Source organism: Vidua chalybeata, chromosome 17 (assembly GCF_026979565.1).
Source record: "Vidua chalybeata isolate OUT-0048 chromosome 17, bVidCha1 merged haplotype, whole genome shotgun sequence".
In the NCBI taxonomy this organism is placed as follows: Eukaryota; Metazoa; Chordata; class Aves; order Passeriformes; family Viduidae; genus Vidua; species Vidua chalybeata.
Window position 1 is genome coordinate 3,061,339 of NC_071546.1, and position 22,266 is coordinate 3,083,604.

General features: G+C 51.8%; 1 protein-coding gene across 1 annotated transcript; it reads right to left on the bottom strand.

Annotated features, from left to right (window-relative positions):
• Nucleotides 1-1,179: 1,179 nt before the first annotated feature.
• Nucleotides 1,180-19,218, bottom strand: MAP1LC3A (microtubule associated protein 1 light chain 3 alpha). The gene is made up of 4 exons (XM_053958248.1): nt 18,664-19,218; nt 8,595-8,650; nt 2,915-3,021; nt 1,180-2,376 (listed from the first exon to the last, which is right to left on the bottom strand). Exons 1-4 carry the CDS (start codon nt 18,701-18,703, stop codon nt 2,214-2,216), a joined length of 366 nt encoding a protein of 121 aa, XP_053814223.1. The 5' UTR covers nt 18,704-19,218; the 3' UTR covers nt 1,180-2,213.
• Nucleotides 19,219-22,266: the final 3,048 nt, after the last annotated feature.

Genomic DNA, 22,266 nt, shown 5'->3' on the forward strand with positions numbered 1-22,266 from the left:
GCAATGCCCAAAGCAATGCCCAGAGGCATTAGCCCACAGAAAGCCCAAGCAGGTGGTTGTGTCAAAGCACACAGCACTTCCTGGAGGTTGCACATAAAAGGACAGCAGAGCGGGGTGGGAACAAGGAAAGGACCCACTTTCATCTCCCATGTGGAGAGGAGGGGACAAGACAGCAGCAGTCCCCTTCAGAGACCGTTGAGAACCTGCAGGTATGAGAAGCCAGGCCATGCAGATCCCAGCTGAATGGATAAACACAGCTGTGTAAGAATGAGCAGGGCTGCTGGGTGGCCCTGGGGAGAGACTCCAGGTGTTATTTTTATTTAGAACTCAGTGGGAGCTAAGGGCAGAGTGGAAGAACAGAGAACAGCAAAGAACTGCCTGGAAAAGAGAAAGAGGAGAGATCCTGGATGTGGTCAAACCTCAAAGACAATATCACATGGGAAGCAGCCCGGTGCAGCCGAGTGAAGGACTTGGGGATGTGGTGGATGAGAAGGTGGACATGTCCTGGCCATGTGTGCTGGCACCCAGAGGCCCCTCCGTGTCCTGGGCTGATCCCCAGTGTGGGCAGCAGGACTGGGGGGCTTCTGCCCCCCTGCCCCACTCAGGTGAGACCCCACCTGCAGAGCTGCCTCCAGCCCTGGGGCCCAGCACAGGATGGATGTGGGGCTGTTGAAGCACATCTGCATCTCCTTTAGCACCTCTCATGGACTGACCTGGGGCCGCTGGTGTACAGCCCCATCAGCTGCAGCACCCATCCCACAGGGAGGTGGATGGGAGAGGACTCTCCCTCAGGGACTGGAGTTTAAATATCATGAGGCTGGTGCAAGGGGCAGCATTTCCTGCACTGCTCAAAGCTTCCCTTAAAAACAAACTTTACAAATGCCTCCACCTCAAGTTTTTGTTCCCAGATGAGGAAGTTTAACCAAAGGACAAGAGACTCTCCACTGGTAGGGCAAGGACAACCACGTTTCCTGTGTCACTATGCAGTGCTCTGCTCTCTAAACCCCTTTGTCCCAGCCCCTCAGTCCCAACCAGCTGCTCTTCCACGGCTTGGATTAACCAGCTCAGAAGCCTGGGCAGGTACACACACACCAGTGAACATGGGGAACACACATCACATTTGATTGACCAGAGACATTGACATGGACAAATGAGATGGGAACAGAACATTACAAGACACAACTTGAATTTATGTTTATTTTATATATATATTTATATATATATATATACCTTTGTATAGATTAAACTGGGGGGGATTTTATCATATACATTTTTTTGTATAATACATGAGAAACAGGGACAGGAACATAGCAAATATAAATCAGTACATTCCTCCAGTGAACTCCTTGACACACTGAGACTGAAAAATTGCATGCAATGGGGAGATAGAGTGAAGGGAAATTAATTTTATTAGAAAAAAAAAAAAGAAACAAGATAATATAGGTACAACCGTCAACACAGGAGCAGCACTATAGATGGCAAACCTGTATAAATTAAAAGAAAATTCCACTCTGACATCTACTATGCTTTAAAGTGCAATGAAGCCTGATTTATTTACCTACAGAATACATGAAAGTTTCCCCCTCTCCCCATTCCAATCTATCCCTAAAAAAAAACCAACCAAACCCAAACAAACAAACCAATAAAATAAATCTAAAGGATATACATTATCCACAGTCCTATAGAGACGCCTACATCTACTCAGTAGCACCAAGAATCTGATATGGGTGTAATTAAAATCAATTAAAACTCGGGAGCAATGGTAACATCTGTTAGCTGCTTCTGCAGACCTCCTGCCCTTTATGAGTGCCTGGGGGAGAGGTGGCTCTCCCTGTGCTGGGGTGACTGATGGTGGCCCAGCGGGTCTGGCAGCAGCAGAGCACACACAGCACAGCGAGAGCAGCGCGGGGACAAGGGGACACGGGGACAGGGGGCCAGGCCCCACGTGGGGTCTGCACGGCCGGGTGGGGCTGTCACACACCTGGGCGGGCGCCTGCAGGGAGCGGGACTGACCTACACAGAGGGGAAGGGTTGTGCGAGTCCAACACGCGCCACGAACCTCTTTGGTGACAGGGTGGTGGGAAGGGGAGGGAGGGAGAGGAAGGGGGTCAGCACAGCCCCACTCTTGTGAGCCTCTGGCTGTGTTGTCTTCCGAGGCCAGGGGCCTCTGTGCCACAGTTCATCTGTCTCCACATGCCACCTCTGAGCAGCCCTCAGAAGCCAAAGGTCTCCTGGGAAGCATAGACCATGTAGAGGAAGCCATCGTCATCCTTCTCCTGCTCGTATATCTCCGAGATGGGGGTGGACACGCTGACCATGCTGTGCTGGTTCACCAGCAGGAAGAACGCCTGGGTGGGATTCAGCTGCAAGCGGCGCCTGGGGGGGCAAGGGCAGGAGAGGCAGGGTCAGCCCACCTGGGGCTCATAGCCAGTTCCACCTTCCCAGCAATGCTATTCCCCTTGGGGCCAGGCCAGCACAGCCAGGGCCTCCTCAGGACCTCCTCCCACCACTCAGGACACGGTATCCACGAGTCCAGCTGAGCTGCCCAAGGCTCCAAGGCCTGCTGAGTCAGGGTTCTGCAAAGCCCCCTTTCTCCAAGTGCTACTGGCAAGGGCAAAGCAGAGGGGCCTCTTCCCTCGGAGTTGAAGAATAAAAAAGAGGGGATGGGACCCCTTCATTGCTCACGAGTGTCCCCTTGAGGGAGAGACCCCAGCCCTTCACAAGGTGCTAAGAACCTGCCCTCCCCTGCCCCCCACAACAGTCTGTAACCACACCCAAGGATGCTGCGGCTGCCACGTCCCCATCCCTGCCCTCAGCAGCTGCCTCTGCCTCACCCTCACCCCACCACCCTGCAGTGAGTGGCCTGTGGGTGAGGACAGGCTCTCAACATGCCAGCTGAGACCACCCCACTCACCGGATTATTTTGACCAATTCACTCATGTTGACATGGTCTGGGACAAGGAACTTGGTTTTATCCAGCACTGGCAGCTGTTTCTCCCCTTTGTAGCGTTCAATGATGACCTGGAGGCAAAGTCAAGGGTAGGATTAGTCATGTTCATAGTGCCCCACACGCTGGGCCCAAGGTCAGATACAAATCCAACTAGCATGGGTAGAAAAGCTGAAGTACAACCTCACTTTGCTTCACCCTCACAGGAAACAAAACAAAAAAAGAACAAGAGCAGTGACCACAAGGCTGGCTGCAGGTGGCTCTTCATCCCCCACCTGTGCCTAAGCCAGGGAGTGAAGAGTGTCCAAAACAATGAACTAAAGTACCAAGTGCTCTGGCTGGCTGAGAAACAGTGGGCACCAGTGGACTGACACAGATTCTTGTCCTCTGGCATGCAGGACATCTGAAGAGGAGTGAAGTATTTTAACATTACTTTCTGACTGACCAAACCCACAGGTTTTGCTGGCTTGAGCTACAGACAGCTCATGATGCAGTTTCCTTCCTGCTGTCATTCAGCATCCCTCTGCCTGCTCAGGAACAGCTGTGGATATTCCCAAGCAAGCAGTTTTCAGAAGTTCCAGTGAAGCCACTCAGGCATTCCTTCAGAAAGGGGGCGTTTGGATTTCACCAGTCCCACTCCTTATGTTAACAGTCAGACACACTGACTCCAAGAAGGATCAGAAACCCAGGGCCACCCCAGCTGAGCTTCCCAGGCACCCCTGCATGGTGTCACCATGGGGACAACCCAGCCCGTCCTCCTCTGCCAGACATCTTGCTTGGAAAAGTTCTTACCATCCCTACATCTGAAATGGCTGAATTATGATTTCTGATCCATTTTCCTGCTATTATAGTTAATGATTTTCTTCTGTGAAGCTGTTTGCTGGCAGCTACAATTGGGAAGGTACCTTTTGTATTCTGAGAAACAAAGTGGTAGGAAGTTAAAATAGGGAATATGCTTTTAAGAAAAATGAAAATAAGTGAAGAATATACAGCTTAGTATGTTCCCATTGCAGTAATGCTCTCTCACATCTCTCCAGCAACCTGTTGATTTCCCCACAAAGAGACTCTTGGATAGTCATCACCCCTTATCCTCTCCCACCTGAGACTGAACATTATTTTTCACTATAAGGCAAGGAATTGCCATAATTTATTTTCCCAGGTCCTTTCCAAAGATACTCGAGAGACTGCAAACGGCTTTTGGCAGCAGAGGGACGGAGCAGCGTGCAGAGAGGAGGATCCCCAGGAGATGGCTCTGTGGAGCCAGAAGGACCAGGGAACCTCTGGCAACACGGATTTCCCTTCCCTTTGATCCCTTGTTGACACATCGGCCTCTGGCAGCAGCAGCAGCAGTGGAACTCCTGCCAGCCTCCCCCAGAGGTGGATCAGACACCCTGGCTGGAACACTGCAGAGTCACCAGTGAGCTGGGAATGTCTGAGGAGCCCCCCAGGCCGTGGGGCTGAGCTGACAGCGCTGGGCTGCAGGCACTTCCTGGAGGAGCAGGGGGGGTGAGGTGCCTTGCTGGGAGATCTGCACCAAAACGGCCTCTGCAAAGCCCACCCTGGACAAATCTCACCCAAGGGCAGCCCAACACCTGGGCTGGCAGCATGTGAACACCAGGTAGCCCGCTTTGGCAAAGGAGGATCTGATTAAAGAACCATTTTCTGCAAGGGACTAAATAATGCATTGGGACATCCCCATTCCTGTTAATGGCCCTTCATCCCTTCAAGGGGGGCACAGGGAGGACAAGATGAGCAGAACCATCCTACTGCATTTAACTTGAGTCTTACAAGGACAGGTGAGTATTCTGGCTGTGGGGAGAGGAGTAGTCTTGAGGGGCTGAGCACTCACAACAGCCACATACAAGGATGCTGCTGGGAAACTCACAGGCAACAGTGGCCCTTCAGCTTTTTGGTTTGCACGAAGGAGCAGCTACACAGCAGCTGTTTGTGCATCCACCTTTACCTACAGAGAGGGCCCTGCACACGTGGATAATGCCTCAGTTCTCACAAGAGCAGGACTAGAGGCTGGTGTCTCTCAGCCAGTTCCATCCCAAGAAGAACCACCTTTAGATTAATCCAAGAACGGGATGCAATGGCTGTCCTGGCTCTTGGAGCAGCAGCTGCCTTGTGCCTGGAGCAGACACAGAGCCTCTCATGTAGAACAACTCCAAGAGTTTCTGTTCCCAGAACATGAGCTGCTATTTGGGTAACCCAGCTATGAGAACAGGTGGCCAATGGACAAAACGTTCTTGTCTAGCTCTGGAGGGAAAAGCATGATCAAATGCTAAAGTTACATCCCTGTGGCCACAGGGCGGGTGTATAGAGCCACCTCCCATCCCCTATCCTCTTCCAAGCTGCTGCCTTGAGCCAGGGCTTCCTCAGCGTGGGACACCTGCTCTTGCAGAGGGAACCCACCACAGATCTCTGCACAAATCATGAGTGGGCACAGGTGGGGAGGGGAAACACTCAGGGCAGAGCCTGAAGTCGTGGTACCGCTGCAAAGGGGGCTTGGACAGTGTTTATAAATACAGCCTTTGTTCTGGAGCCAGTCTGGAGAGATAGAAAGGGAGTTTGGTAGGGAATATGGCCACATGTGGTGGTCAACAGAGGCAAGGTCCAACCAGGAGTGAGGCTGGGAATGTATTCCCAGCAGGCACAGAGGCTCAAATGCATGTATGTAACACCTCCATGGCCAGGCACAGAGACTGACACAGACACACACAGCATTCACACGAGCACAGACTGCACCAGCCTCACACTGTCCCCCTCTGGCAGAGCAGGGTGCAGGTCCTTTAGTGGCAACAGACACAGCAGCCCTCAGTCAAAAAGGTACTCTGGTGTTGATCCATCCAGTGTCATGTCAGTGCTGGACACTGGATCTGCAACTCCCCAGAACACCCCTCCCAGGAGCCCAAAGAAAGTTGTCTCTTCCTCTGAGTCCATAATTTGGGTTTCCATCCACCCCTGTGCCAGGGGCAGGGCATTATGTGGGATCTCCCACCTGCCACTGTCTCTCCATGCTCCTCTGTGGGTGCCTGGATGAACCCAACGGAGCCCTCTCTGCATAGCCCAAATACCCGCTCAGCCCTCCCTGCCAGCATGAGGGGTGGCCCTGCCTTCACCCCCTCTACAGCCCACAACTCACCAGGCCTGCCTGAATTTAGCATTGCAGAGCTTTGGGAAGTGGTTTGCTCCCGTTGCTGCCCAGCACAAGCTGCTCCCCAGCAATTTCAGACTCTCTGAGGGTTCAATCATCTCCAGAAAGATCCCTGGGGCTGAGAGCAGGCAGGGACAGTGCGGGGGACACAGGCTCCCTGTCCTCTAACAGGACAGAAGATGATTTCAAAAACATGTATTGAGGCTGTGGATGGGGGTCCCAGTGAAAAGGCTGGAAGTTCTCTACTTGCTCTGACTGCCCAAGGAGGAAATGCCCTGTGAGGAGCAGCTGGAGATTTCTTCCCAACAGAGCTGAGCATGAGCAGCCCCTGCTGCCAACACAACCATCTCACCTTCTCAGCAGGTGTGCCTGTGGTCAGCACCTTCTACCAGAGCAGGCAGCTCTGGGAAATGCAGGGACAGCAAAGGAGCCCCTGGCATGAGATGGACAGGGGACTTGGCTCCTTCCTATGTCCTTATTACATGTGCCAGTGGGGCATCCTGGGATGTGACTTCCCTTGAAACAGAAGCAAAGAACTCCACGTCAGTCCCGTCCTCAGCTTTCCCTGCAAGTACACTCATGGAAACGGGAGAGACATGCTCTTCCCTGGGCATACAGCCAGGCCATGCCCTCTGCAAATCCCCCTGGCCCCCTCTCAAAGCAGAAGGGACTTGCCCAAGGACTCTGGCTGGAAACTGGAGATGCAGGAGGGCAGCAGGTGCTGCACAGCTTTGCCGTGGTTTCCGTCAGCAGTAAGGGTGTGACCTTGGATCTCCCTGGGCTGGGGGCTCAAACCCCTCTGCTAATTCTAAGTGCTTCTCCAGGGAAGCCAATCATTTGGAAAACACAGCTCCTGTCTTTCACAGATGACCAAGACCTTCCTACAGTGCTTGGACCCATGGCAGTGCCCACACCACACTCCTCCACATGGCTCTGATCACTGTCCAGCACTGAAACCTGCCCTGGGAAAGAAGAGAGACAGCACCAAACTGGTGTTGGGGTCTAATGGGGACCAGGCCTTTAGAGACAGCAGTGACACAAACACGACTGGACCCCACAAGGCCTTCATGACCCTTCTCACCACCTGATTCTTTTTACCCCTCCAGCAAAACTTGCATTCTGGTGTTGACCCCCAACACAAAGAGCACTCCAGCCATGGGAGCTCTCCCACCATGTCTCAGTAATGCCTGTGGATGCACAGCTCTGGCTCCTTCTGTCATTCCCCAAACAACACACATTTGTGTGCAGGCACATGTGTGCATTTTATGTACAACTTATTTCTAGCCTGGCCTTAGTGCCAGAGCCTGTATGCACTGCAATTAGCTCTGCCACAACTCTGGAGAAATGCAGAGCCAGTCTAATGCCATTAAAACCAAGTTAAAGCAGAGGTCAATCAATGTGTTGATGACCTGGAGTACTGGTACCCAGGGTGCTGTGAGGGCCAGGCCCTGCTCTGCTGAGCTGGAAACATGTGAACATCATGTGAACACCACAGTGGTGGTGGGAGAAGAGGAGAGGAAAGAATTCTTCTGGCTAGAAGACACTGTGCTAGAAACAAAACAAGAGTGAAACAGAAGTGGTCTAAAATAGGCCAAGAGCAGTTTGAGACATTCAGTCTTGAAGGCCAGATACTGATAGTCTACAATTTTAAGACAAGGTTGACATTCATCCAACACTGAGAGGGAGCTGAACTAGGAATCCTGTCTTTTTGGTCACAGATGCTGTGATATAGCAAATAGGAAGTTGAGCAATCCCCAAGTACATAATTTCACAGAATCATGGAATGGTTTGGGTTGGAAGGGACCTTAAAGTTGAGCAGGGACACCTTCCACTAGACCAGGCTGCTCCAAGCCCTGTCCAACCTGCTCTTGAACATTTCCAGGAACGGGATGTTCCTCTAAGTTCTCCATCTTCTCGGGAAGAGAAGCAAATACTCGGGTAGGAACTCAAAAGCACACTCACAGCCAAAGAGCAACTCAGCACATAAGGAGTGACATGGGCAGGAAGAACTGCAAGTTCATGGTGTCTCACCTGTGCCCATCAACTACAGGTGCTGGGACAGCACAGAACGGGTATGAATGATCCTAAAAGAGACTCTGTGCTTTCAGTGCAGTGAAGATCAGCCCACACATCTTTCTCTGGGCAGAGAAATCCTTACCAGGTTATCCAGGAAAAATCAGGTAGCTACAACAGCCAAAAGAAAAGCCATTTCAGAGTTTTCTCCTCTTGCACTCGCTTGGAAATAGATTTGAGATGAAATAGTCCCCTGCCTCCAGGGCAGCATGGAGCTTTAGAACCAGGCTGTCTTTGCACTGCAGAGAACACGTCTGCTACTGAGCAGCTGGCACACACAAGGCACTGGAGGCTCATGGGGACCATCCTGTGTTGATTCCGGGGAGCAAAGTTTTGCAAGCTTCATGGAGGCCACCCAGGATCACAGAGGGGTCCTGAGAACAAAGTCTGACAGAAGAGTGAGAACAATTCACTTACCGGGATTTTGTTTGGATGCTGCTCTCGGATCTGCTGCACTTCTTTACAACGATCCGCTGGAGAGAAAGAAGTAAAGAAATAAAGTTAGAAACATCTGTGCGTGGTAGGGCAGGCAGACCTGAGGTACCCACCCTGCAAGCCACAGCCTGACCCAGAGAGAGGGACATTTCCCAAGGAATGCACATTCTGCTCACCAGGCCTTTTCTGAGCATGGTCTGCCAGATGCCAGCTTCAGTGACCAACCCTTCATGGCTTCCTACTGCCCCAAGCACCCCACAGGCTGGGACACGCCACTCTGCCTGGTAAAACTGGGCAGCACACCTGGAAATCAGGAGAGTGAAAGGAGACCATAAAGCTAACAAAACTAACGTAAAGCCACCCTAAGCAAAGGCAGCTCCTGGCAATGGGGTGGGGCAGCAGCACAGCTTTGGGGGCTGTGCTCTGCAAGTTCAGGCTCAGTTGTGTCTCCTGGATGCTCCCCCCATGGAGACAATTCTCCAGCTGGGGCTGGGTTTTAGCCATTTCCTTCTGCCTGTTGCGCACTTCCAAGCACTCTCTGGCACAGTGCCTGGTTCCACAAGAGCTGCACCTCGCCAAGGAGGATTCCTTCCCTAGCACAGACCTACAGAGCAGCTACAACAGCTCTTGGCCTGACAGAATGGAGGCAGGAAGAAAAAATGATCTCATCCTGCATTGCCATGGGATACCCCTTTCTAGGCCTGGAGGCAGGAAGAAAACCCTAAGCAAGGAGATGATCCACATACAGAAAGATTTTTTCCTGCAGTTGTTCTCACACTTTCTATTCCATTTTCCTCCAGAGTTTATTGACACACACAACAGGCAGCACACAAAGCTTGTGCACTCTTCCAGCTTACTGGAGAATTCCCATACCCCTCACTGCTTTACCAGAGGGCTCTCCTCTTTCCACACCCCAAAGCAGCAGAAAGCAGAGGAAGAAGCAGTACCAGAGCCAGGGAGGCCTCTGTGCATGCTCTTCCTGGGACACTACAGACCTGCCCTCCTTCTGGAACTGCACTGCTCTGGGAAGTGCATCACAGCCTACATCTGAAATGCCCAAAAACTAAGCCAGGGGTGAAGGTCAGTGACTAAGCACTGCCTAGAAAAGAGATGTGGGTATTGCAGGACCTTCACGGGATCTGCCTCCAGCCCGACTCCCCTCACCAGCTTACACAGCCCCAGCTCCCCATGGCCCACTGGGATAATGGAGGGTAGGATAAATGCCTGTGTCTGAGTGTTTTCTCCTCAGAAACACTGGTAATTTCTCCTCTGAGCACTCAATAAAACCTTATTGCTTAGATGTTGAATTTGGCTAGATATGACTTCGGGAAGAAACTGGACTTCCTTTAAAAGCCACAAGACTACAAAATCACCAGATCATAGAAAGTTTTGAGCACCATTTCTGCCTCCTCTGAGAGGAAAATATCGCTCTGCTAAGAACTGTTAGATCTTTTATTCTGTAGGACTCCATAGGCAAGCAACACAGAGCAAGATTATTTGGATTTCATGAAAAATTCAGGCATATTTGTTTTGGGTTTTATGACTGAACATGCAGTTTCTCATGTTTCCTTTTCATCCAGTCCAGTGCTCCAGGGATCCAGAGTCATCCTTGTGATACAGACAGTTTTCCCCTGAGGTACCAATCAGCCAGGGAGTCACACAGACATCAGCAGCACGCGTGACACTGGTACAGAGACACCTCCCTGGGAACGCTGAAGGACACAGTGCCAGCAGCACCCAGCCCACATCACCCAGCTGGAGCACAAGCAGCTGCCCCTTCCCACAGAGCCCCATTTCCACATGTTCCCTTGTGTCCAGGATGGAGCATCCAAAAGGCTGGAGATCCAGAGCTCAACTGGACAACACTGATCACCTTGGAAATTCCAGCAGCTTGACTGTCACCAGCTCAGACATCTGGGTGTTAACAGAGCCTGCAGAGCTGTGTCCTCACGTCTGGCCAGTCATCCTGGCTTCAGTGTCCACCCTAGCCTGCTTCTCTCTCCATACTATCAGATGGCCATGTCCATGAGCTTCCTAAACACCACGTGCTGCCCTGCAAGGTCACAGGACTGTTTGCACAGGAAGCCCCAACAATGCAGGTAATTGTGAGAAGAGTCAGAGAAGGAATTTGCTGAAGGCATGTTATCATGGCAAGTAAATTAAGATAATCTTGGAGCATCCAGCTAGCCCAGGCTGCGTGTGCCAAAGGCAGCCACATGCCAGACATCGCTTCCTGCTCCCTGGAAGCATCATCAGCTACAGCAGGTGACACAAGCCATCACCACCTTCGTTTACACAGTGGGAACAGAGGTGCCTCCTGCCCATTACACTGAAAAAGGTGCCACACAGAGAGGAAGAGGGTCCATCATCACTCCAGCTGCACGTCAGTGCCTCAGGATCCCACCCCTGGGACCACAGTCCTCTGTCCCCCACGGGGAGCAGATGGGGTGCCTTGGACAGAGGTGGCTGCTGCAGAAAGATCCTTCCAGGTCTTGTTGACTCCATGCTCAGGAGGAATCAAGGACACAAGACACCAGTGACAGAGCTCTGAGCTACCCTCAAATCTGCTGGGCCACACTGGAAGCTCCCCTGTCCCACCCTTTAAAACCTGCCACATGCCCAGGACCTGCTCCCTCTGGCCAGCAGGACCCAGGGCATTCACAGCCTTCCTGACCTCAGGGGACCCTGTGGCAGGAGGCTGATCTGCAGGTGATCACAGGGGAATGGCAGCAGGTGCTGCTTTACTCTGGGGGCTGCTGGATCCCTCCAGCAGGTCCATGGATTGCAACTACAAACACCTCAAGCACTGCACTTCTTCCTCTGGCCTGGAATTGCTCACTTCAGAAACTTCTTTTGGGAAGGCATTTGAGAGCAATCCCACCTAAGGTGCTCAGGTTCCTGAATCTACAGGCACAAGTTTCCAGGACACCTAAAGCACTGCTAAAGAGCACACTGTGTCTCATCCTAGCTTTGGAGAGCCAAGGAAGCAGGCCTGGCAATCAGGAAAAGCTGCATCAATCCCTGGGTGATTTCTGTGCACACAGGAGTTCAGGCACAAGAGATCTCTACCAAGAGATAGTGATGGTCACCCACACCCTCCTCAGCCTGGGGTGGGAGCCAGAGGTTGAGCCTGTGACTCATGAAAGCATCAACATCACACAGGAGGAACAGCTATAAATACCAGCCTTAATTCAGTATCTATACAGTCTAATCTAAGTCACAGGAATACAGAGAAAATGGTTAAAGGGCACTTCAGAGAAACCTGGCTGGAGGTGCCAGCCCCAGAGCCCCCACGGTGCTGAGGACAGGCAGGATCCCCCCACCCCAGCACCTGCAGTGTTTGCACACTCACATTCATACACAACAAGCCTGATCTTACAAGCTTTGTTCTCCTCCTGCAGCTCTCCCAAACTGTGCTGAAGTCGAGACTTTCCCCTTCCCTGCAGCACCTGGCTACAGTTAATCCTTAGCCAATGCACAGAGCAAACCAGAGCTGCTTGCACAGCTCTGTCCCCATCCATGCTCTCCTCCTCTGGTCCCTCCTCGCTGCCAGGGCAGCAGAACACCACATCTGACTGCAGCAGCTCAGGGGCTCCACACAAGAGGGGCTGGAGGGGCTCCAGCCTCCTGCTGCTCCAAGGAGCTGAGCAAAGAGCGATGACCTGCATGAGAGGGAAGAGACCCATCCCTGCTCCAGCTGTGGGCACCACATCTCTGCCATGAGGGAAACTAGACTTCTCCCCAGTGCCAGGATGTCAGATCTCAAGATGGCAGCAAGATGAAACCCACACAATTTTATTGGTTATTCCCAGGGAAACTTCTCTGCTAGGACCTATTGAAAGATAGGAGTATTTTTGTAGCATTGCATATGCTGGGAAATTTCTCCTCCAACTGCTGTTTCAACTGTTAAGTACCAACAGCAACGCTTGCAAATTGCCCAAAACACCAGAATCTTGGCTGTTTTCATGACTGAGGTCCTTCCCAAGCTGTGCTCCAAAAGATGCGAGCACACAGTGTATCCCATGGCAATGCAGGATGAGATCATTATGGCACTTGAGGAGAACAGTGGAAAATTTTAAGCCACACTTTGCAAACATGAACCTTTTTTATCAGCACTGCCCAGGAACCCTGGCCACAGGAGCCAGGTCCCTGCTGTGCTGGGCGCTGTGCAGACATGGGATGAAAGGACAGTCCTGGATGCAAAAGAGCCTCAGCAGACAAAAGATACAGATGGTGGGACAGAAGGAAAACACATGGCAAGTCCTCCAACAGTGCTGTTGCATAAGGGGCACCATTTTTCAGAGATTTTAGACAAGCACTGCTCAGGCACTGGTGCTGCCCCAAGGCAGCAGATGGGCAATAGGGAGAGGCCCTGCTGCCTGTGCCCAGCAGGAATGCTGTTAGGAAAACACCAGTAAGAACAAATACCACCTGGAAATGTCATCAGCACGCTACCAGATAAACAGCTCCTGAGCTGGGCAAGGGCTGTGTGTGGAGAGCAGAGACCAGAAATGCATCCATGCGCTATGCCTCTCCCTGTGTCCCACAGCTCCAAAGTGTACAGACATCCCTGGCACCTCCAGCAGGCTGCTGGCCCTGTGGCTTCTCCCTGCCATCCACACAACACCCTGCCAGCCGGCCCGGAGAGGAATCTGCCTAGGATATGAGGCAGATGCAAAAATGAACATGTTTCTTCAAGAAGCTGCTGTGGTCAGTCCCAGGGCAGAGTGCTGCTAGAGCATGGACTTCTCTCCAAGAGATTTTCTGCCAGGCGAGGAGGAATTGGATGGTTTGAAATCAGGATATGTGTGGGATGAGCTGGCAAGTCCTGGAGACACAGGCCAGTTATGCAGGTCATTCCAGATGAACATCAATGACTATTTCTGTAATATCACACCACCCTAAGGCCAGACACCTCTAACCACCAGGAAACAGCCAAATTTGTGAGTGTGTCATGCCTCACGCAGCACCTGACCTGACCTGTCCTTGCCCAGTGCTCCTTCTCAGGCCAGTGGTGCTGTGGCAGGAGTGAGAGGAGACCCCCACGTTCAGGAAGGAAGGAGGTTGTGCCCAGGGCAGGTGTCCTCAGAGCCCCAGAGGGTGCTTGTCCCAGGCTACACAGGACAGCAGCACTGCAGAGTCCTGACAGTGCTTCTGATTGTCAGGTTGATTTTGTCTGTCTGCAAAGCTGGGTGCTCCAAACGGGACAAATGACTCAGGACCAAACCTACACTGCTCTGAACCTAAACGCTTTGAACTGATAAAAACATATCTCTGCATCACAGAATAGGTAGAGCCAGAAGCTCCACTGTCCCTGGAAGTTATTACCAGCAGAAACATGGAGCAGTGGATGCTCTGTCTTCACGACTCTCCATCGCATCACTACAGCTGCAATACCAGATGTGCAGTGTCTGGGAGGATTTCGGAATGCCAGGTTCTTGGGGCCCTGTCACTGCAGAAGGATCTCAGCAACCTTATTCATTTGCAAAAATTCCCAATCTTCCTGGCTCCAGAACAGAGCTTGAAAATGGATTTTTAAACACAAAGAGGAAACGCCTTCATTTTTCTTAGCAGTTTAAAAATGTAACAGGAGTAACATTAAAAAATGTAACAGTATGATTTTGAGCCTGACTCCAGGAATGAGCATTTGCATCTGGCAAATCATGATAAGGGCTCAGCTCGTGATCAAGCAGAGCCACACCACGACTGTGAACTCTAAATACATGTCAAGACACTTGTCCTCTGGTTATGCAGTACCCACTGGAGTGACAGGACAAGGCGGAATGGCATTAAACTGCCAGAGGGCAGGGTTAGATGGGATACTGGGAAGGAATTCTTGGCTGTGAGGGTGGGGAGGCCCTGGCACAGGGTGCCCAGAGAAGCTGTGGCTGCCCCTGGATCCCTGGCAGTGTCCAAGGCCAGGTTGGACAGGACTTGGAGCAGCCTGGGACGGTGGAAGGTGTCCCTGCCCATGGCAGGGGTGGAATGGGATGGACTTTCAGGACCCTTCCAAACAAAAGCATTCTGGGATTCTGTGATCCACCCCTGCACTGCCATGGGCCGTGTAGGATGAGCACTGGACCTCCAATCATCCAAACAGCTTAAAACTCACTGCACCCTCTGAGCATGAGGGGGAAACGGGCAGCACCTTCCGTGTCATGTCAGGATAGCAGAGTATTCACATCACAGTTTCAGATAAGGAACTGGTTTTTTGCTCAACATTTAATCACAGTTTCACTATCCTTGGTAAAGGAACAGCAAGTTCCCTCTGTACAAGCCCTCGGGAGGTTGCTGTGCCAGAGTTTCCCTCTGCCTGCTGCGTGACCTTCCACCTGGACAACCTTCCCATCCATCTCCAAGACAGCAGAAACACACTCAGATTTCTCAGAACAGCTCAGGACACTTCCAACTGCTCAAAGAAAGACCTGGCACTGCTGGCAGGACTGTATTTGGTGCAGCCCACTGTGCACCTGCAAGCACCCAGGGCCTTTGCCCAGCACAGTTCACTGCTATTTGTGCACAAACAGGCCTGGACATGCACAGATGCTTTGGGGACATGTGCCAGACACCAGAGTCTTGAATTCATTCCTGCATTTTCTCTCACAGCCTTAAACCACCTTCTGAGGACAAAAGGCAGCAAACAACAGCATGACAGAGCTAGTAGTGTTTACACACTGCCAGTCAACCACAGATTGTCACTGGAGCAGGTGACACACTGTGAGACTTCCCAAGTGACTCTCGTGACTGTGATCCCTGCTGGGACTGACCACAGAAGGGACAGCAAAGCCAAGGGACATGACTTATCCATGGCTCATGGCTACTCAATGACAGAGGTGGCAAGGGCCTACCACCCTGACAGCCCCTGGATTCACCAGTCTCCACCCTTCTGGCTCAAAGGAAGATCTGAAGTTTTTATAGTGAAAAAAAAAAAAAAAGTAATGAACAAAACACACAAGTTTTATTATTCCTGGCTGCCAGTCGGGACCTTGTGTTTTATAAAAGAATAATAATAAAAACATCAAAATTTGTGGTCTACATGTCAGTCTGGCTTTTGTTCTGGAAGCCTGTTCAGTTCTTCAACATTGATAATTACCCCCACATCCAGTCAAGTCACAGAATGTCCTCAGTAATTAATCCAAGACACAGGCAGCTAAGCAGCAGCTTGGAGCAGCATCCTCCTCTCAAGGAATCCCAGCTCTCAAAGCACAACTGCCAGAGCACAGACACCCAAGAACCAGCGAGGGCTCACAGACCGACCTCACATCAATATCCAGATGTTTTTCCAAGCCACCAACGAGCAGAACTGTTGTGATAAGCACAGGATGGTGTGTGAGGCAGACAATTCAGCCACTGCTGGTCTCTCAGTGGGTACAGGCACGGCTGGCTCATGCTGGATGAGTCCCCAGGGATGCCGATCCCCAGAGCCAACAGGGGATTTGCTCCACACCCACCACTGCGTTTCCTCTGAAGAGGAGTGGCTTCCCACAACCAAAGGCAGATCTCCCAGAGGATACAACCTGGGACGGGAACATTCTGTCCACAGAGGCTGAGGTCAAACCTCTGTGTTTGTCACCAAGCCAGGGGCTCCAGCTGAGCCACCAGGCACACGTAGGTGTGTTCCTGCCTCTGTTCCTGCTGGACACGAGGGCACGGGACCGAGGTGCTCTGGGTCACCTGGCCAGTCCAGGATCCAGGCCCGTGTCCATCACCACGCTGGTTTTGTGCTGCACTGAGAACACAGCTGGCAGCTGCTGCCAGCCCAGTGCAAACCCCGCTTCAGGAGCAGTGGGACAACGCTCCCAAGGACTCGTGTTCCTTTCGGGAAGTGCAACGGTGTCGTCAGGCTGCTGCACGCTCTCACTACTGCCAGGACAGCCTGTTCCTCTGACACAGACCACAGCTTTGTTCTGGGAATTGTTTTGGACTCCTGCAACAGATCTGAACATGGCTCAGCCTCTGGGTTCAGCACATGGATGCAGAGGGTGCTGCCACATCTTACCCCCTGCACCCACAGCAAGGACGTTGTGCTGCCAAGGACCAGCTCACAGACCTCACCTGCCCACCAGGGACAGCACCTGAGAGCACGGGAGGAGTCACTGCTCCGTGCCCTCCACACACCTTGGATCAAACCCCTGGTGTTTCCCAGCCAGTCCCCTTCTCAAGTCTTCAACAATGATGAGGAAAAATCAGGAAATTTCACTCAGAAGAGACCCAAGACCAAGCAGTTGAACAAACATAAGAAATTCACAGAAAAATTCCAAAAGTACAAGAAGGGGGAGCACAAGCATTGAGGAAAGTAGAATCTTCACCGAGGAGCAGCAGCCCAAAACCTAAGGCAGCCACTTGCCATGAAACTGGAGCCTGTGTGCCTTTTGTAAACAGCCACAGCCCTGACTCTGCCTTTTCACTGCTCTTTTGGAACTGTTCCATTTCTGTAAAGTTTTGAAGCCTTAAAAATTAAACCATTCTGAGGGTACAGAATCACTGGAGATGTTTTCCACTAGCCCTCTCCAACTGCATTGTAAACAATTGCTTCCTGCTCCTGTTGTGTAATGATTCAAAGACAAAAACAAGCCGTATTTACTTTCTCCAACAGAGTAATTCCAGCCCTGACCCAAAGCAACTGCGGGGGCTGCCAGGCGTCCTCCTCCTCCTCCTCCTGGCTCAGCTCTGCAGCCCAGTCAGCTGAGAGAGCAAAAGGGCAGAGGAAAGTACAGAGAAACAAGGAGCACTTGCAGTTGCCGGCACCAAACTCCCTCACCCCCTCTGTCCCTCCTGGGCTATTTTAATCCTGCTTTCTTTCAACTACTCTGAGCCTCAGATTTTCTTTTCCTTCTGGCTCAAAGAAATTCTGAGCAATCCACAAAGGCAAACCAGTCTCCTCTTAACCATAATAAGCAGATTCTCACCAATTTAACAGTAGGTAGTTACTAAGGGGCCGATTTAGGACTTTACTGGTTTTAATACATAGCTTAGGAGAACACAGCAGGGTCCCAGCAAGGATCCCAAGGCTTTGGCTCGTTCTTGTTTGTGCATGTTCCATTGGCTCGGTCCTGTGGCAGGGGAGGGCTGGGTAAGCATTCAAGGCCAGAAGGGTTGTGCCAATAAAATACCAAATATTTACAGTTTCCGAGAGAGCAGCAAGGGGCTGGATCAGCGGTTTTCAGCAGGCAAAAGCTCCAATTTTTAAAACTCATGTAGGAAACGCCCTCACCTGCGTTTGGACAGTCTTTGGCACAATATGAGGTTTTTTTATGGCATGAAAACACCGATTTCAGCATTATACAGCGAGTAAAGTTCAACTGCTACCCCCTCCCCAGGAATTTAACCTGCCAGAAACACACACCTCTCCCTGCGCCAGCTGGCAAAGGTCAAGGGAAACAGCAGTTGGTGTTTCCTCGGTTTCCGCTATCGCATCTGGAGATAAAAATCTGGGACTTTCTACAGTCACCTCGCTCACCTACTGAGCCTCCCACCACGGACCTCTGACAAAGAGGTGGGGAGGATGTGAGCATCGACTCCTGTGTGTCTCCACAACCAGCACAGAGGGCGTGCGACACCCTGGAACAACAGCCGCCCCAACGCCGACGAGATGGGGAGCGCGGAAGGCGGTTTTTGGGGATGTCTTTGTGTTCTGACAGCCAAAAGGGACACCTGGCCACCACCGCCGTCCCGGGCATTCCACGGCCCTTTGCGGCCGCCACCGCGCCCCAGTGACCGCGGTCCCCGGGAGAAGCGGCGCCACAGCGGGGATGGCCCGGGGACATGGCAGCGCTCGGGCCGGGCGCGGAGCGGCCCCCCCGGAGCGGGGCCGCCGGGATGACATCACCGCGCGGCGGCTGCGGCACCGCCGCCCCCGGCCCGGGCCCCGCTGCTCCCGCGGCCGCGCCCGGCGGGGACCCGCGGCGGCCGAGCCCCGGCCCGGGCGGGGCCGCCCCGCGGGGCAGCACGGCGGGGGCGGCGCGGGGCAGATCCCCACGTCCGTCCGTCCGTCCGTCCGCCCGTCCGTCCCTCCCTCCCGCGCGGCCGCTCCCGGCCGGTCCCGGCTCACCGAAGGTGCGGCGCTGCTTGAAGGGCCGGTCCGAGGGCATCGCGGCGGGACCGGAACGGCACCGGGACCCGAACGGCACCGGGACCGGGCGGCTCCGTCTGCGCTGGGGCTGCGGCGGAGCGGCGGTGACGTCACAGTGCACCTCCCATGGGGGCGGGGCTTGACCCGCCCGGGGCCCCGCCCACTCCCGCGACCCCGGAGCTCGCCCCCGACGGGCCCGCGGTGACCCGGGGGCCGCGGAAAGCACGGAGCCACACCCGGGTTTGGGCTGGAAGGGGCCGTACAGCCCAGCCCGTGCCACCCCCTGCCATGGCAGGGACACCTTCCACTGTCCCAGGGTGCTCCAAGCCCCCTGCCCCACCTGGCCTTGGACACTGCCAAGGATGGGACAGCCACAGCTGCTCTGGGCACCCTGCGCCAGGGCCTCACCACCTCACAGGGAAGAATTCCTTCCCAATATCCAATCGAAACCTCACCTCTTTTAGTCTAAAACTATTCCCTCTTGTCCTATTACTATCTGCCCCTCTCTCTTTTATAAGCCCCAACATAGGAGAGAGCAGCTGGTGACACGAGGACGGCCGTGACACAAGGAACACCGTGGCAGAGCATCTCCATTTCCTGATGGGACATAATGGTTTATTCAGAGGTGACCCCAAACACAAGCATTTTTCCAGTTCTGATGGAGCAGAGTACCTGAGGGCCTTGCTTAAGGCAGCAGAAGAACACATGGGCTGGGATTTCCAGAGGTGCTCCAAGGACAGAGGTGTCCATGACTCCGGCCTGCAGTGGCATCTTCTGGACATCTTGGCTCAAACATCTTCCAAGTGTCACTGCCAGCTTTGGGCAGCAAATGTGGCTGTTGTGAGAAGGGTGGAGGAGAAGGAAGGATTGTGTGGGGATGAAGCCACAACAGCTCAGACCACAGATTGCAGCCAACAAACCTGGATGTAAATGACTCTCTCACAGATACTCTGACATTTGCAATTCCCACATCTACCCCAATCATCTCCCCGCTAATGAGCCCGTTGTTTTCCCTCCTGCATTCACAGCCATGGCTATGCTGAATATATTAAAGCCTGCAGCATGACTACAAATAGGGCAGCTATTTCTGGAGCTGGTAAATGAATCAAAAACAACTGCAAACAGAGCATCAGTGTTTCACCAGGTCTAATATCCCTCCTCACTGCACGCCACAACAGGAGCTGTATCGTGTGGAGCAATGTCTCATTGTTACAGGGAATTGGCACAAAACAGGAGCAAACACAAAATGTTAAAGGATTAAGTACAACCTTGGTAAAAAATATATACATGAAAAATGCAGTTTTGAAAGAACTGCTCTGATTATTGTGTCACCAATTTAAACAAATATGTTTAACTAGAATTGAAAAAAAATTCTTGTTTCCTTGTTGAGTTTACCCAAGAAAGAAAACACTTCCATGCCCAATATAATGGATTTTCTTTGACCAAGCAGTAGTTAAACAAGCACATACTGGTAAGGAAGTATAAACTCTTCAGATTCACTTTCATAATTAAGATACAAATAGAGATATTAATCTCTGATATAGGTCCTGTTAATCAGAGAATACTGAAGGGAAAGCAGGAATGTTGAATCAGACATGGCAAGTGATGACCTTTACAGACTTCATCCTCAGCAATGGGACTTGTTACTGTTGCTATAAAGTGTGAACCTCTTTTTGATGAGAGGAATGTGAAAGTCTTTCCAATTTCGTGATGCGGCCCCTGGTTTTATCCATGCAGACCTTATTGCAGGACTGGGGCCATAATTCCACAGAATATTATTCAGACACCTGGAAAGGGAGAAAAAACTCCATTTAATAGGAGCTCTGGAGTTTCTCAGCATGTTAGTGTACCTCCAGAAATGGGATGTGGATCAAATAAGTTTGATTTAATTTATACGCTTCTTCCTTCAGCCCTCAGCTTCCTGAACAGTTCTGCACACATTAATGCCTTTCTTGCCTGGTCTTACTGATGTCCCTGGCAAAACTCCTTATTTATGGAGGTGCATTTGAGATCCAACCCCTTCTCCCACGGTCAGTCAAAGGTTAAAGGCACTAGCAAGCTGTCCTAACACCCAGACTTATCAAGGAGCTTCCCGCATGCCAGCAGTCCACAGTGTAGCACCACTGAAAATGAGCACTCCTGGACCTTGTGAAACCACGGCAGTGAGGGAAATCTCCCTGAAGGAATCCTGCAATCCTGGTAAAGGAAGTGTATTTTTGCCAACAGAATTGTGTTGATGCCCAGGCTCCTGCTGGCCAAGGCAGTGTCCAAGCTCCTGCCCCTGTACCCCCAGCTGCTTCTGCTTCTCTTGCAGCTGGTGGGTCCCAGGAGCTGCTGTAGCTCTGCTCACTTTAGCCCAGCCTCTCTTGGTATGAGCTCTTTGCCTTTGTTCTCTAGAGAAGTAGCTAAGACAAGATCAAACATAAATCACAGACTGGTTTGTGTTGGAAGGGACCTTAAGTCTCATCCAGTCCCACCCCTGCCCACACCTTCCACTGTCCCAGGTTGCTCCAAGCCCTGTCCAACCTGGTCTTGGACACTGCCAGGGATGGAGCAGCCACAGCTTCTCCGTGTCCTATATGTGAAGGACACTGTCATCAGCCACCTTAGGCAGGGGAGGAGTTACTTGGGAGGGCTCTGGAGCTAACACAAATCCACAGAAGGTGTCTACAAGCTCAGCTTTTATTGTTACCACCACTCCTCTGTCAGAGCCTTATCTCAGCACAGAGGCAGCACATCCTTGGGTCTCAAGTGCTGCCCTTCCCAGCCCGGAGCCATGCCCCAAACTCCCTTTCATTACCTTGTTAATCCATCAGGGTTTGTTTTCCCAGCAGCAGTTGTTTCCTCAGCCTTCGACAGGGATCCACCAAAACCAGAACTGACTTTTCCAAGACAGCAAACCAGGCCAGTCTCCAGCCCTAGCACAGAGCAGCTCCAAGGTGCAGGTGGTATAGGCTGCTCAGGCTTCCCGTGATCCTGGCTAGGAAAAAGGACTAGAACCATAACACTCATTTTTCTACTCTTCCTCAGTTTGGCAGTAGTTTTACCACACAAATAACCAGGCCCAGACTCACAAAGCACAGGACCAGAGACTGAGCTCCATCCATCCTTTTTTTTGGACCCTGTTTATGATAACGTAGGAAAGTGAAACCCTCCCCTAACTTTCATACATGGAAATTGCTGACAGCTCTGTGACCCTCTAATGGTCCTGATCCAAATAAACTTCAGTTTAATTTATTAGTTTAATTACTATTTAGTTTAGTTATTTTGTTCCATATTAAGTAAATGGAAGTTGTTGTTCTTCCTTCACCTCTTGCCAGTTTTAAAAAATAAATCTGAATTAATTTTGGGTGCTGGTGTAAAGGCAGCACTACATGGCCTAAGTAAGGCCCTGCCCAGATGGATCTGACAAACTCCTTGACTCCAAATCCAGCTTAAGAGCCTTTCATTCAAATTCCCAAGTATGTTTCATGCCAGGCTGCTCTCAATCCCTGAGAAAAAAAACCCAAACCAACCCCCAACCAACCAGCACATAGCAGGAGATCAGTCATTTCACTGCAAGTTTATGATCTCAACACAACA

Bases quoted from the DNA above. Each gene is read 5' to 3' on its own strand.
- MAP1LC3A (XM_053958248.1), bottom strand. From the start codon at position 18,703: ATGCCCTCGGACCGGCCCTTCAAGCAGCGCCGCACCTTCG. The intron at 8,651-18,663 runs GTGAGCCGGGAC...CTTTCTCTCCAG, and splicing joins CAAGCAGCGCCGCACCTTCG to CGGATCGTTGTAAAGAAGTG. The intron at 3,022-8,594 runs GTAAGTGAATTG...CTTTGCCTCCAG, and splicing joins AGCATCCAAACAAAATCCCG to GTCATCATTGAACGCTACAA.